This window comes from Gouania willdenowi, chromosome 7 (assembly GCF_900634775.1).
Source record: "Gouania willdenowi chromosome 7, fGouWil2.1, whole genome shotgun sequence".
Lineage (NCBI taxonomy): Eukaryota > Metazoa > Chordata > Actinopteri > Blenniiformes > Gobiesocidae > Gouania > Gouania willdenowi.
The window spans coordinates 21,854,789-21,869,623 of record NC_041050.1 but is presented as its reverse complement, the minus strand read 5'-3'; the positions used below and the strand labels follow the sequence as shown (position 1 = coordinate 21,869,623).

The following is a 14,835-nucleotide window of genomic DNA, read 5'->3' as shown; positions in this document are numbered from 1 at the left end:
AACATTATTACGATCAGATGTAGTTTTCAACTGGAATATTACATCATTGAGATGTGTTTAAGTGGTCCTTTCTTTCGTTTAGTAATTTATCAATACTTTTTTTGCACTTGGAGGCAGGGATGGTTAATCAGCCCATACTCCCACTTTGATTCCGATAATTGAAATCTCGTTTTGATTACAAATCGGTTTGCGATTATTTACGACTCACGATTAGATTACTGATCTTCCATTTAACATCAGTTCGCTGTTTAATTACTTGATTTTCTTTTCAACGCCCACATTTTATTTATTAATTTGATTTGATTTTATTCTCCATATGACAAAACATGCAGACACTTTGGAACTTGAAAAATGAATCTCACTTGAGAGAAACATTTTCATTCTTTCCACTTTGTGCTCCCACTCAAGCTCTGCGCGAACACTGCTTGTTTTCAGAAAACCGGATAACAAAAACATAATACTAATGATAGATTTTTTAAGTTAAGTTTTTATATCAATTAACTTATGGAGGCTTAAACGTGCAACAGTTGGCCACTTTGCAGCAATGAAGCAAGCAGAACTGAGCTCTATATGGGACATCCCAAAGTTGAGGGATTGATGAAATTTACAAAATATGTGGTACAACAAGGGACAGGTTGTGCTATGGGCAATGTGGGCAACAGCCCAGGGAGCAATCTATAGGTGATTAAGTAAGTAATTTAATAATAAAGACCTGTTTTCAGATAAAATGACAAAGTGCTGTACAGAACAGAGGAGAAATTAAAACAACAGGAGCAACATCATAAAAGGAATAATAAAACAAAGGTGCATTTACATCAACAGGAGCAGCATCATAAAAGAATAATAAAAATTTAAATCCATTTAACTAAAAGCTTTTCTGAAGAGCAAAGTCTTCAAATGTTTCTTAAAAGAGTCCACACTGATGCAGGTTATTCTAGAGTCTGGGCGCCACAGCCTGGAACACCAGGTCTCCTCGGGTTTCAAAATTAGTTTTTGGGATCTTTAGGAGATCGTGGCCTGAAGACCGAAGGATGCGCCCTGACCATGTAACGCTCAGAAAGTCAGAAATAAAATTTTAGACTCTCTGCGAAATTTGACCGGAAGCCAGTGCAGAGTAGGAAGAATGGGGGTAACGTGGGATGTTCTAGGGTAGTAGTTCTCAACTAGTGGGTCGCAGACCTGTACTGAGTGGGTTATGGACAGCTGGTCAAAAATAAATAAATACTTAATGTCTCAAATGACAAGCATGCTGTAAAATATAAGTTGCAAGGAAAAATGTATAGATTTATGTTTAAAATATAATAAATCTCTTCCACACCCTCCGCGGGCGGTCTCTCTTTTTTTCCTCCAAGCTCGGGTCCTCTACCAGAGCTTGAGGGTTCGGCGCAGTATCTTTGCTGTTCCTAGAACTGCACTTTTCTGGACCGAGATGTCTGATGTATTTCCTGGGATCTGCTGGAGCCACTCCTCCAGTTTGGGGGTCACTGCCCCGAGTGCCCCAATGACCACGGGCACCACTGATGCCTTCACCCTCCAGGTTTTGTCCAACTCTTCTCTGAGCCCCTGGTATTTCTCTAGGTTCTCGTGTTCCTTTTTCCTGATGTTGAAGTATATATATATATATATATATATATGTGTGTGAGACCAGTTGAGAACTCCTGTTCTAGGGGCACCAGTCAAAAGTCTAGCAGCAGTATTCTGTGCGAGCTGCAGTCTGTTTAGGGTTGACTTATTAAAACAAGCGAAAACCGATATACAATAGTCAATGCGAGATGATATGACACGTGGTAGGCTGCTGTACGTAAGCTGTATCGTTCAGTTTCGTTCCACCAAACGGGGTACTACTTTTTCTTTTGCTCAATATGTTCACCGTTAATAAAAAGGTATCCAAGCAAAAAGTTCTCCACGGATTATCCTGCATTTAATGAGAAAAGTGTAATTTATTGGTACACTATATTGACTGGGCATTGAGACGAAAACACATGTACAAATACATATGATTTTCAACCAATCAGCATCGAGAACGTTAGTGGGAAACAGCTAAAAATCAAGGCAATATCACTATGCACATGTAAACATGGAGCAAAGTTAGCAGCTCAGCTTCACCTGATAGCGGCGATCAAGCTCGATTAACACCCATGAAGTGCATTCTTCATGTTGGAAAAAAATGGTAGGGAAGGTCTGGAGCCCTTCACCAAAGTCCGATGAAAAAAAAAATCAAGCAGTGTGAGAAAGAATGGCTCAAAACGTCCGCCACTACAGCGCTAGCTATTGCTAATCAACATGTTGGACAAACCGGTCTCTGACAGTCCAACAAACTATGGGTTTCACCCGGCCTACTATCAGCGTTTTATAGACAAAAATGATTGACTTGTGCACTTAAGTGTCAAGATAAAACAGAACGGTTGAAAAGACTTGTAACCCCTGTTGAAGGCTCTGAAGCGGTTTCACCAGCACGTTCTGCCTATGTTTATTCACTTTTATTTATTTATTCCGAACATGCAAATAGTACAAGGCTTCCTGATTGCTTTTTAACAAATTAATAGCACAACATAATATAGAAATGAAGATTTTGAGGAAGCAAAATAATAATGAAGCATAGAAAAATGTAAATGTATGACATATTCAAAAAGGAGTGAGAAGAAGCATAGCTTGTTAGCTCTCACCCTTTTGTCTAAATAAAATTAATATACAATATGTGTATATATATATATACACATACATATATATATATATATATATACACATACATACATACATATATATACATACATACATATATATACATACATACATATACATACATACATATATATATATACATACACACACATACACATTCTCTACCTCTCATCACCATGCCATCAATCAATAAATAATAATCACCAATAATCATTAATGACCATTATAAATTATACTCACTAAATAACCTGTTTTTGTACATCTGGTTGATGTTTTGACTTTGACTTCTTGAGTTTCTAGCTTAGATTGTTCCATAGCTTGACACCAGAAATCGATATACAGAAACTTTTCAAGGTTGAATTGAATGTTGTGCAAGCTAATATATTGCCAACTGGGTTTAGAATTTATTCTTCATATCTTTAATGTAGGACTTCTTGAGGCAGCTCAAATTAAATCAAATGAGAGCATTCTGACTAGAGCTGAACGATTAATTGCATTTGCGATATTATTGCGATATAATAAAATGCAATTTTCTAATCGTTGTTAAGTTCAGAGTGTTTAAGAAGTGCAGTCCACATGTTTACATGTTTCATGAAACGTGAAGTTAGTTAGATATGTTGAAAAGATAAAGCCACAGATTTGTTTGCTTTATTGTTGTAATCTGTGCTTTAAAATGTATATTTTTTATTTATTTAAAGTTTAAATAAATATGAAATGGTTAATTATGAAACAGAATGATTTATTGCTTGTGTTCATTGAAAAATACATGACCAGAGGCCCTTGAAAAAACAATGGCATATTAAATCGCAATATTAGGAAAAAAAAAAAAAAAATCGCAATTAGATTATTTTCCAAAATTGTTCAGCCCTAATTCTGACAAAAAATTTGTGGGCCAGCACTGACCTATGTAAATGTGTTCATTGTGATTAGATTTACTTAAGAGTGAGTTTTTTTTGTCTCCCACAGTACATCACATGGACAACTTTGCCTGGATCGATCCCTCGTGCACCGTGGAGGAAGCTGCACGTCTTACCACATGGGTTATAGCTGTGGCTACACCCATTTTAGCTTTTTTTCCGGGTGTGCCGTGGGATTTTGTGACAATCATACATTATTTCATTGCAATATACAACTACACAAAACTAATTATTTTTTAATTTACCACTTTGTAATGCACTCATTTCATAATACAGGTTCCAATACATAATTTTCTTTTTAAATATTTTTTTAATATTTTTAACAAAAATAATCTTTGTCGTAATTTATTTAACATTAGTAAATATTTATGCACATTTACAGATATTGTACATGATATGAGTGATAACAAGGGTTATAAAGGCTATTTTGCACGATGGGCGTGCCTTCAGATTTTTACTTGTCCTTTGGTGTGCCTTGTGCACAAAAAGTTTGGGAAGCACTGATCTACAGTGTCGAAAGCAGATGTTAAATCAAGTAAAACCAAAATTGTGTATCGACCAGAGTCAGCGGCCATCATCATGTCAATAAAAACTTTCACAAGAGCAGTTTCAATGGAGTGGATTGATCTAAAGCCAGATTGATATTTATCATAAAAATCATGCTGCTCCAAGAATGAGGTTAGCTGCTTAGCCTACACTTCCTCCATGAGTTTTGCCATGAAGAGAAGCTTAGATATGGCCGGTAGTTTATGGGCTCCCCCGAATCAAGATGAGGCTTTTTAAGAATGGGATTCACTACAGCATGTTAAAAGAAGATGGGGACCGATCCAGATAGAAGTGAAAGGTTTATCAACTTTACCACCAAAGGACCAACAACATCAAAAACATTTAAGAACAGGGGAGAAGGAACAATGTCCATAGGGCTCGAAGGTTTCATCTTGCCCACTAAAACCTGAACCTGATCCTGTAGGCTGACAGGAGTGAAGGAGGACCATGAGCACACAGGGGCTAATGCAGTGCACAAGCTAACCAAGGGAAGAGTGATGTGTTTACAAATAAGTTCAAAAAATTGTTGCAGTCATCCTGTGTGTGCACAGGCACATGGGGAGGTGAGGGTGCAACAAGATTTTCAATAGTATCCAACAAGACTTTGGGGTTTCTCTTATTTCGTAAAACAAGATTTGAGAAATAAGCAGAGCGGGCGCGTTTTATTTTTTCCATTTAGCTGCATAATCTTTTCTTTAAGATGGAGTCTATGCACCTCTAATTTTGTGGTCGCTTATTTGTAGGGGTGTGCAAGCTACCCTCCACTCAAAAAAACCTAACCATTTTTCTAGACTACTGCTTTCTTCCACTTTAAGTTAGTGGAGTATTATCACGCCAACTTGCTGCCGAGAATCATATATATTGTGTGTGTGCAGCATCTGCCAACACACATGGGAAAAAAAGCGGGAACGCAATATGTGTCCCAACAAAGCCCGACCCGTCTGGTTCTGCTGGGTCCCGTCATACTTGGGTCAGGTATAATAACTATCCTGTGTGAGAGTCTCAAAAAATAAGCAAGGAGGAGGAGTGAGGGATAGACTGACATCTGGATGATGGATCCACGCTTTGTGTCTACCTTCATCCCAGCTGACATTAGCTGAAGCAGAAAGGTGGGTCTAATGGTCAACAGACGGTGAACGAGGCTGACCCCAGAGCATGTCAAATTGTTGCTTTTTGTTAATAAAAATAAGTAAAAAAATAATTTAAGAGAAATTCTATCCTTGTTTAATGCCATTCTGCAGCGCTGCAGGTGTTGGTTAGGGATGGGCAATATTGACAAAAAAAATGTATCCCGATAATTTCTAGTATTTATCACAATAATGATAAAAATCACGATAAATAAAAACTATAAATAAATTCACAACTTAGTATAAACAGGTTCCTTACAAACACAAATAAATCTGAATACATCAACAGTAGACATTTAAAAAGGCTACAATAGCTGCTGACTTAAACAGCTCATGAGCTGATATTTTATGGAATATATTTGTGCATGTGGATGATGATTAGTGTTATTGTATGTAATTCATTTATTTCCTCACTTAAAATAAAATTATTAAAAAATAAAAATAAAAAAGCACATTAAAAGCACAAATAACTTCAATAGTGTTTTTACTGCTGATGAAATATAATTAAAAAATATTGCGTTTCACAAATTGAGATGAACGAATAGTGACATTAGTTATCATGTTAATATTTATTTTACACAACTTGTGACATATTTAGCTTTTATTCTTCCATACAAGTGTTAAATCTGACCATAAACAAATTGGTGGCTCTCTGTGGTTTGATGACAGTAAGATGTGTTCTTTTTACTTGGTCTATTATTCCATATATGGAGTAGTTAGCGTTAGCACTTAGCTCAGTCTGTGTGTCGGTGTGTTAGCTTAGCATAGTTAGCTTTAGTTGAGTTTCCAGTTCATAAAAGTTGCTACGGGTTCATCTCTCTCCCCGTGTTTGTGGAACTTTGAGTGGATCTGATAAAGGAACTTGAATCGGTTCCCTTTGTTGGATGGTTATCTGGTCTGAACCAAGTAGCAGTCTGTGTTGTATCTTAGCATAGTAGCTTCTGGTAGCCGTGACGAACACCTCACACACACACAGACGGCGGCGTGTGCGGGGGGCGGTGGCGGTGCACACCATGCAGAGCTTCCGTAAACAACGCTCCGCTCTAGAGAATATTAAGTTGACAACAAACGGGGCAGTTTTGGCCCGTGGAACGCATTTTTTTTTGGGGGGGGGGCATTCTTGTGTGATGTTTTTGACGATAAATCATAAACGAGCAAATATTGGACATTACTATTGGTCCGTTGAGCTGTGCTGCAGGTTTGTGATTTGAAAAATCTTAATATTCTGTTATCGTTTATGCTTGTGTTTGCAAGTGCAGAAATAAAGCCTTGGGGATTTTTTTTTTTTTGAATGGGTCATTCACAATCTGTGACTGTCACTGTCTGACAGTTTGTGATTGAAGGCCTCATGCCTGCAGAATTGCAGTATTATAAAACTGTCTCAATTTACTTAAAATGCAATATGTTAAAAACATATTCCAGTGGAATTATGCCATAGAACTAGAATAAATAAAGGAAGAAAGAAAGTCTAGAAATAAAGTATAAACGAATAAATAATTAGTATAAATAAGAAATAAAGTCTAGAATAAAGTCTGTGTGACTGTTATTCATTGCATGCATATTATGTCAAAAAGCAGGGCCTCGCACCTTGTTCTTCTTGCTTGTAGGAGCTGGGGGTTTAATCAGTTTTTGCAGGATTCTGAGGCACATTAGAGTGATGTTCTCCACCACGACAGGTGTCTTAATGTTCACAGACATCAAGAAGAGGCTCATTGCTTTAGAAAAACAAAAAATGTTTTACATTGGACACAAGCCTTCTTTTCTTTTTGTGTTATAAACAACAATATCTTTTTAACATTTTTAAAGTCTAAAGGACCTACCACAGCGTAAACGTAGCTCCCAGCATCCTCCTCCTTTTGAAATGGAGTCTGTCAGCAGCAACATCTCATATTGCAAGTTGCTCACCTAACAGACAGAAACAAATATATATTTATTTAAAAAGTAACTAAAGCCCTGCTTTCTGCTGACCTGCTACTAGGAGAGAAATTCAAAAAAATTCCTTGATTATGGGCGTTACTTTTGTAGCAGTAAGACATGCCCAGTCAGGCAGGAAGACACATACACAATGTATCTGATGAACAATCTGATTAGAGCAGAATCTACTCTTTATAGAAGCACAAAGTCAAAAACATCACGCAGCAGCACGCAGCTGCTTTGTACGGATCATTAGACTTCCGCATTAAAACTGTCAATCAATGCTTACTGAGGATTGTGATTGGAAGAGGGGTGGGGCCAACAGTAAAAGTTGGTGGCGCATGGTGTTCACAAAAATCTGTCTCAGCCAATAGCAAAATGCAATTGTATTAGCCAGCTTCCAACCCAACGAGCGCATTGACTGGCATTTCATAACTAAATAGGCTAAATTAACTAAAATGTTAGACTATGATCAATCAACAGCGCCACTTAATACCCAAAAAAAAAAGTGGGTTTGGGTTTTAGTTAATCTTAAAACACCATTGACTTACAAAATTACTTGATTAGGCATCTCTGATTGTCATGTAAAATAATTGGCAGGACACGTTGAACATACCAGGTCTGGATTAGCCCAATGGCCTTTGAGGGCATTAGACACCTTGGCAATGATGAGGTTGTTCATCTGCTGAGTGGCCTCTGGGTGATCTCTGGCAGACAGAAGTTGAAAATGTAAAATACTCACTGCAATAAAACAATGTTGATGAAGCACATACACTGAGCAGAATGAAAAAGGCCACACCTTGTGAGTAGACAGACCAGCTGGCGCACCTCCTCTCGCATTGCTGCAGTGCCTCGCCTCAAGTTATACTCAAACAATTCACGGATGAGGCCTTGAAGGACCAAGATCTGCCTAAGAGCAGGATTGGTGGCCAGTGCACGGAGCAGAGTGATACAGTGGCCCGTGACTGCTGAGGCACATCCGTAACACTTGTTTGAAGAGGTGTGACCACAGCCCAGCACAGACAAGGCTCGGTACTGACTCGCAGTGATGGTGGGCTGGTGGCTGCTGCTGCTCCGTGATGATTTGGTTGCAGCTTCTCTCTGCTGTAGATCATACTCCAATAGCTCCTTACGAGATGCCAAAACTTTCTGCAAAAGAAAAAATATCAAATTAAAAAGTTTGTCTTAAAACATTTTACCCAAGAGCACAAATGCAATGTTAATATTTTACCTGAATAATCTTTGAGAGGTCATCAAAAGATGTTTTGCAGTCTCCACTGTACTCTTGAGCCAGCTGCTGAATGTATCTGTTGACATTAGCAGAGGATGTGCCAAGTCCCGTACCTGCACCTGTGTCATCCTAACAGAGAGCAGAGGACAACTTGAAAAAACTGTCAGAGGAAAATTGCCAACCTTTACAAAATAAATAAACAATTTTGAACTGTACATTATGGACATTTTCATAGGAAATTGTCCAAGAGTAGGGATGCTCATGGGTGACCATTTAACCGCTAACCAATAACTTAAACCGATTAATACTAATCGTTATTTTTGTTAATAATTAGGTAATCATGTCAATCAACTCATGGGGACATGTCGACAAGTGCAACACATACCAAAACATCCCAAGTGTAGCAAAACGTGCAACAAACAGGTGGCCAACTTTGGAGCCAAAGGGAGCTCTGTATGGGACAATATTACCCAAAATGATGAGGTAATTTGCAAAATAAGTGGTATAGCCAAGGAAATGTGGGCACTGCCCAGGGTGCAATCTACATGGTGGTGCAAAAGCGCCCTCCACCCCTCGTAAAAAACCTCACCAGTTTTCTAGACTACAACTTACTTCCACTTTAGTGGAGTCCTATTAGGACATCGTCTTGCTGCTGAGAGTCAGATAGATTGTGTGTGCCCCGTGTGCCGACACACACAGGGTCACGAGCGAGCGTGCATCTGACGTGACCGAAATATGTATCCGAACCCGGACCGACCCATCTGATTACATCGAGCTCAAGTCAGGTATGATATCTATCCTGTGTGAGAGTCTCAGAGGAATAGCAAGGAGGAGGGGTGAAGGATAGACCGACATCTGAATGATGAATGCACATTTAGTCTCTACCTTCATCCCAGCCGACATTAGCTGAAGCAGAAAGGTGGGTCTAATGGTCAACAGACTGTGAATCAGGCTGACCCCAGAACATGTAAAATTGTTGCTTTTTGTTAATAAAAACCAGTAAAAATAAGAAATTAAGAGAAATATTATCCTTGTTTGTAATTTATATTTTATTAAGATTTTATTTTATATTTGTATGACAATAAGTTCAAAATACAATAAAGGCATCACAAAAGTCACACACAAACACAATAAAGTGCAAAACACAGAGCTCACTACCTCCCCCCACCCCTACCGCTCCCCTCCCTGCAAATGCTGCAAAAAGCAAGACAAAAATAAATAAACTAAAACAACAGAAAAAAGGACCTAACCCAAAAAAACAACAATTAGATCAAATTTGTAAATAGGATTGTATCGGTGTTCATATTTGCCAAAACATATCTTGTTTCTCATTAATCGCAAAAGTAAATTTTTCTAAAGGGAAAATCGAAGATATCTGAGTTAACCACATTTCTATTGTAGGTACCTGAGAAGATGACCATTTTAGAAGAACACATTTCCTTGCCAGTGACAAAATAATTATTAACAAAGACTCAGTAGCCCTATCAAACAGATTATCAGGGCACAGATTTAACAAATATAATGATGGTCACATAACAAATTAAATTCTTGTGATCTCTTGGATTACATGGTGTATGTCTTTCCAAAAAATGGTTGATATGTTCATATTCCCATAACAGATGGATCAACGTACCTTTTTGTTTTTGATAGGGATCTGGAGACGCACCGGTGTATAATAAAATGTATGAATATTTTTAAAATGTTGTTCTTGAATTGATAGCGAAGTGCATCTTGGGAATACTTTCTTACAAATTTCGGACCATTCTTTAGGACTAAAGGTCATCCCCAAATCGTGCTCCCATGACTGCTTTAGTGAGTCCAAATTGTTTAAACTTTGTTGTGACAAAATTTTATAAAACTAGCTGAGATCATTGCATGTTCCAACTTGGACAGACATAGTCTAAGCTTTTCTTCTTTCAACAAGGAATTTGTGTAATTTCGGATTTGGAAATACTTATAAAAGTCTCTAGTTGGAATATTGAATTAATTCCTCAATTGATCAAATGATTTTACATTTATTGAAAACAAGCCTGCAAAGTTAGCTATACCACTTGATGCCCAGTATAAAAGACCAATACTTATTATTTGCTCAGGGATATCCGGATTTGAACATAAGGGGATTGTAGAGATAGAGTTGAAGGGATATTTAAATGTTTCTTCACATCCTTCCACACTAGCCATGTGTTATAAATTACCATATTTTTCCTTATTTTTTCCACTTTTGTTATATTATTAATAAAATGAATGTGTTCCAGTTTCAAAGGACTGCATATAGAGGATTCCAGTTCAACCCAGATAGACTTGTCACTTTTTAAAAACCAATTGGTCATCATTCTTAATTGGGCCGACCAATAATAACCTGAAAACTTGGCAAGTTTACACCCCCTAAATGTTTGGGCTTTGTAAGTGTTATACTTGATTCGTTGATGTTTATTTTTCCAAAGATATTGGGAAATATTCTTATTTAGCTTTCTAAAAATGCATTGATAAATAACTTGGTAGATTTTGAAACAAGTATTTTAATCGAGGAAGAATATGCATTTTAATAACGTTAAATTTTGCAATTCCACAGGTGCGATGTTAAAAGGCAGGACAGCATATTTATTAAAATATATATTATTAAAATTATATCCTGATAAACTACTAAATTCAGTAATAGAAGCCAATACTGCTTCAACTGATTCCTGTGGGTTTGAAAAATATAAAAGAATGTAATTTGCAAATAAAGAAATGGTGTGGGTATTCCCCCCTGCAGAAATCCCCTTAATTTTGGTGTTACATCTTAATATTTGAGCTAAAGGTTCAAAAAAAAAAAAAAAAAAGAAATAGCGGCGAAAGGGGACACCCTTGACTATATCCACTGATAGGCCTATAAGAGGTGCATTCAAGAGGGTCTTTTCCTTTCTTTAATAAAAAAGAAATAGATGTACCATTCCATGACTGTGGAACCTTTTCTGACCATATATTGCTAACCGCACCCATGAATATAGGTTTAATCTCAGAGCAAATTTTTTTGTAAAAATCGATGGGAAAGCCGTCCAAACCAGGGCTTTTTCCATTGGGTAATGCATTGATTGGAGTGAAATCAGCATTAAGCATGGAGACATCTTCCTCTGAAAGTGCGGGCAAATCTATATTTTTCAGATGATTTATAACGTCAGTATTTGTCATTGTTGATAAGTATAGGGACTTATAAAACAGTTTAAAGATATCATTAATAGTTTTGAAATCATGAGAAATCTTTGAACCAGCTGTATCAATCTTATTAATAAACTAATCATTAATTTGCCTTTTTAGTTGATGGGAAAGAAGGCAACTTGCCTTATTGCCAAGTTCATAATGTTTTTGTTTTGTTAAAAGTAATTGCTTTTGAATTTTGGTATGATCCAGATTTAATAAAAATTTTGCGGCTGACAAAGCCTTAAAGTTAAAAAATGTGGGAGCCCGTTCATGTTCTTGTTCCAAACGATAGACCTCTTTTTCAAGACCCTCTCTATATGCATGTAAGGTTTTTTTTTTTATGTGAAGAGTAAGAAATAATATTGCCATGGATAGTAGCCTTCGCGGCATCCCAAATAATGGAAGGTGAGACTCGACAATTCTTATTATCCTCCTAAAAATCTGTTATTCTACTTCGCAAAAAAGGAAGCAAATGCCTCACAATGTAGCAACGAAATATTACATCTCCATCTTGGAGTTTTTGAAATATTTAAAAGTAATAAAAAATTTTAAATGCAATAAGGCATGATCAGATCAAACAATTGGATCTACTGTATCTGGCATGCTTGGACGGCTTGTAGTGATTGTTGAGAGATAAAAACATAATCTAGTCTCGAGTAAGAGTGATGTGGATGTGAGTAAAAAGTATAGTCCTTTACAGTTGGGTTTAAAAACCGCCAGACGTCTGTTAAACTGGTTTCTTTAGTCAACTTAAACAGAACTCATTCATAGTGTTCATGTTTTAGCCAGCTCTCTGATTTCGGCAAGGATATCCATATTAGTAGCCGCCGGGTTAGAGGCTAGGCTAACTCCGGCGTTGGCGACTGCGCTAGCTGCCTCCGGCTCGTTAGCATCCAGCATATCTTCCTTGGACGAGCGTGTCTGTCTTTGAACCGCACTTTTCTTCCAACCATGAGGGTCTGAGGCATTGAGGCTCTGGTTTTTTTTTTAATCCCGATTCTTTGTGGGCATTTTCAGCAAAAGTCACACCCGCCAGGCCTCTCAAAATGAAGAAATTTAAAGAAAAGCTTAAGGTCTGGAGTGGAGAAAAACTTCAAGTGGCCATCTTATGAGACGTCACAACAACTGTACTATCCTTGTTTAGTGCCATTCTGCATCGCTGCAGGTGTTGGTTCTTTTAGCAACACTAAAGGTGTGTGATTTGAAAAATCCTAATATTCTGTAACTGTTCACGCTTGTGTCTGCGATAGGGTAAACCATTTTTCATCACAGTACTTTTGAATGGGTCATTCACAATCTGTGACTGTCACTGACAGTTTGTGGTTGCAGGCCTTGTGCCTGCTGGATGTGAGTATTATTCTTTTTGATAAAAATGTATTGCAGTGAATTTATGCCGTAGAACTTGAAAAGCTGTGTCCGTGTGACTTATTCATTTGTGACTGCGCATTGTCAAAGAAGAGGGCTATGTACCCGCTCCACCCTCCCTCCGCCACCACATACACACCCCCACTCACATATTCTCAATAGAACATTTAAATCTTAACGGTAACGGTTATTCATCAGTTAATGAGCATCAGTATCAGTTGTAATTTTATTTTTTATTTTTTTAAATAAGCATCTCTGATTTCCTTAATTTTTAATATATGAAAAGATATCCAAGTTGACAGACCTGGGGTTTCTCTGGGGCTGCCTCGTTGACTTTGGACAAGAGGCTCTCCAGTTGAGGACGATGGCCCATCAGTTGATGGTAGACCCGGTCAGCTTTATCCAGGAGGGCGTTAATGTTAGTCACTGCCTGCAAAATAAGAAATCTTAAAGATGCTTGTCAAGGAAAAAAATAATCCTGTTTTATGTTTCAGTAGAAAAGTCTACTTTTTTATCTTTAGTAGAAGGGTTTAGTAGTCTTGTAGAAGGATTGTATTCCTTCCAAAAAAAATCTATATTTCAGTGTACTCCTATGCAGAGTAGATTCTTACCTTTTTCCTGTCTTCCTCATTCTCAATGGGATCCACAGCACAGCAAGGTTTAGCATACAGCATGAAGTCGAATCGAGCATATTTGCAGAATCCACAGGCATTGCATAGGAATGGGTCTTTTTCATCGTAGTTTATAGACCTGATAGGAAGCAACAATCAACACACAAAAACACGAAATATGAACCCATGTCAAAGTCTTTTAGAACTACAAAAACAATCTGCAGCTCACCTGCACTTGTGGCACTGATAGACATTTTCGCCACAGTTGCCGCACACACCAGGGTTGGCGGGTACTGAGGCACTGCAACGTGGACACTGCAGAGTCTCGGTGGATGCTTGGTAGTTCTCGTAGAAGTCAGAAAACTCTATCATTAGGTTGGATGCAACAATTGGTAAAGGAAGGTCAATCTTCACTTCTGTTTGTCCAGGAGTGAGCTGAACTTTCTTGGCTTTGTGCCAGCGTGCAGGTCTGAAAACAACATGAAATAGTTTCATAATTTTGTAAATACAGAATATAATTACGAACAAAAAAGAAGAAAACTTACTTATTTTTCAGTTCAACAATAGCTTGCACAGTCCTGTTATTGTAGTACAGGTTGATGGTGCGGACCATCTTGGTGCGTTTGAGGTCCCCGATCTTAACTGTGACTTTGCTGATTGTGTGGCTGCCGATGAGCTTTACAACTTGCTGTGTGGTGGTGTAGCGGGTGTCCACTTTGATGGATGACAGTTTAATGTTCTGGAAGAGAAAATTAGGCTTATGAAATTGAAATTTGGCCTTGATAATTTTTTTGGTTAACCAAGTAAAGGGCAACTGGACTTGCTTTGAATTTTTCTTAAAGATGGACTGTTGCATAGAAAAAAACTATCTAAATCTAAGGATTGATTTTTGTGAGTCTAACCCTCATAACACTCAAGTAAATATAACAAATGTGTACATATCTGTCAATATGATCCTTATAGGTAGACATCAGAAATTCGATAAACTTACTGAGAAGGGAACTTCCGGATTGTTGCACACCAAGCAGGGATCACTTTCCAGGTAAAAGCCATCAAACTCCACTAAACCAGAGAGAGTACTGCAGAAAAAAATCAAATACTTAAATTAATGACCTGAGTATTTCATACTGGTATGCTTTAAAAAGAAGTGTGTTTGAATGTACTTGTAGATGTTGGAGTTCGGATGATTTGTCAGAATGTGGTTCTGTGCCCTCAGTATTTCAACAGCTTTCTGAGAATACTCCTTCAGCTAAAAGAGTAGA

The 14,835-nt window shown here is 37.6% G+C and overlaps 1 protein-coding gene across 6 annotated transcripts in view; it reads right to left on the bottom strand.

Annotated features, from left to right (window-relative positions):
- ubr4 (ubiquitin protein ligase E3 component n-recognin 4) overlaps positions 1-14,835 on the bottom strand; it is a 91,411-nt gene that overhangs the window by 16,909 nt on the left and 59,667 nt on the right. For all 6 annotated transcript variants that reach the window (XM_028451926.1, XM_028451927.1, XM_028451930.1 and 3 more), the window contains 11 exons: positions 14,737-14,822; positions 14,565-14,652; positions 14,119-14,312; positions 13,803-14,042; positions 13,574-13,712; positions 13,267-13,392; positions 8,418-8,546; positions 7,986-8,335; positions 7,803-7,893; positions 7,093-7,177; positions 6,860-6,987 (listed from right to left, as the gene is read on the bottom strand). In XM_028451926.1, coding sequence (XP_028307727.1) covers positions 6,860-6,987; positions 7,093-7,177; positions 7,803-7,893; positions 7,986-8,335; positions 8,418-8,546; positions 13,267-13,392; positions 13,574-13,712; positions 13,803-14,042; positions 14,119-14,312; positions 14,565-14,652; positions 14,737-14,822 — 1,656 coding nt within the window. The remainder of the gene's footprint in view (positions 1-6,859; positions 6,988-7,092; positions 7,178-7,802; positions 7,894-7,985; positions 8,336-8,417; positions 8,547-13,266; positions 13,393-13,573; positions 13,713-13,802; positions 14,043-14,118; positions 14,313-14,564; positions 14,653-14,736; positions 14,823-14,835) is intronic.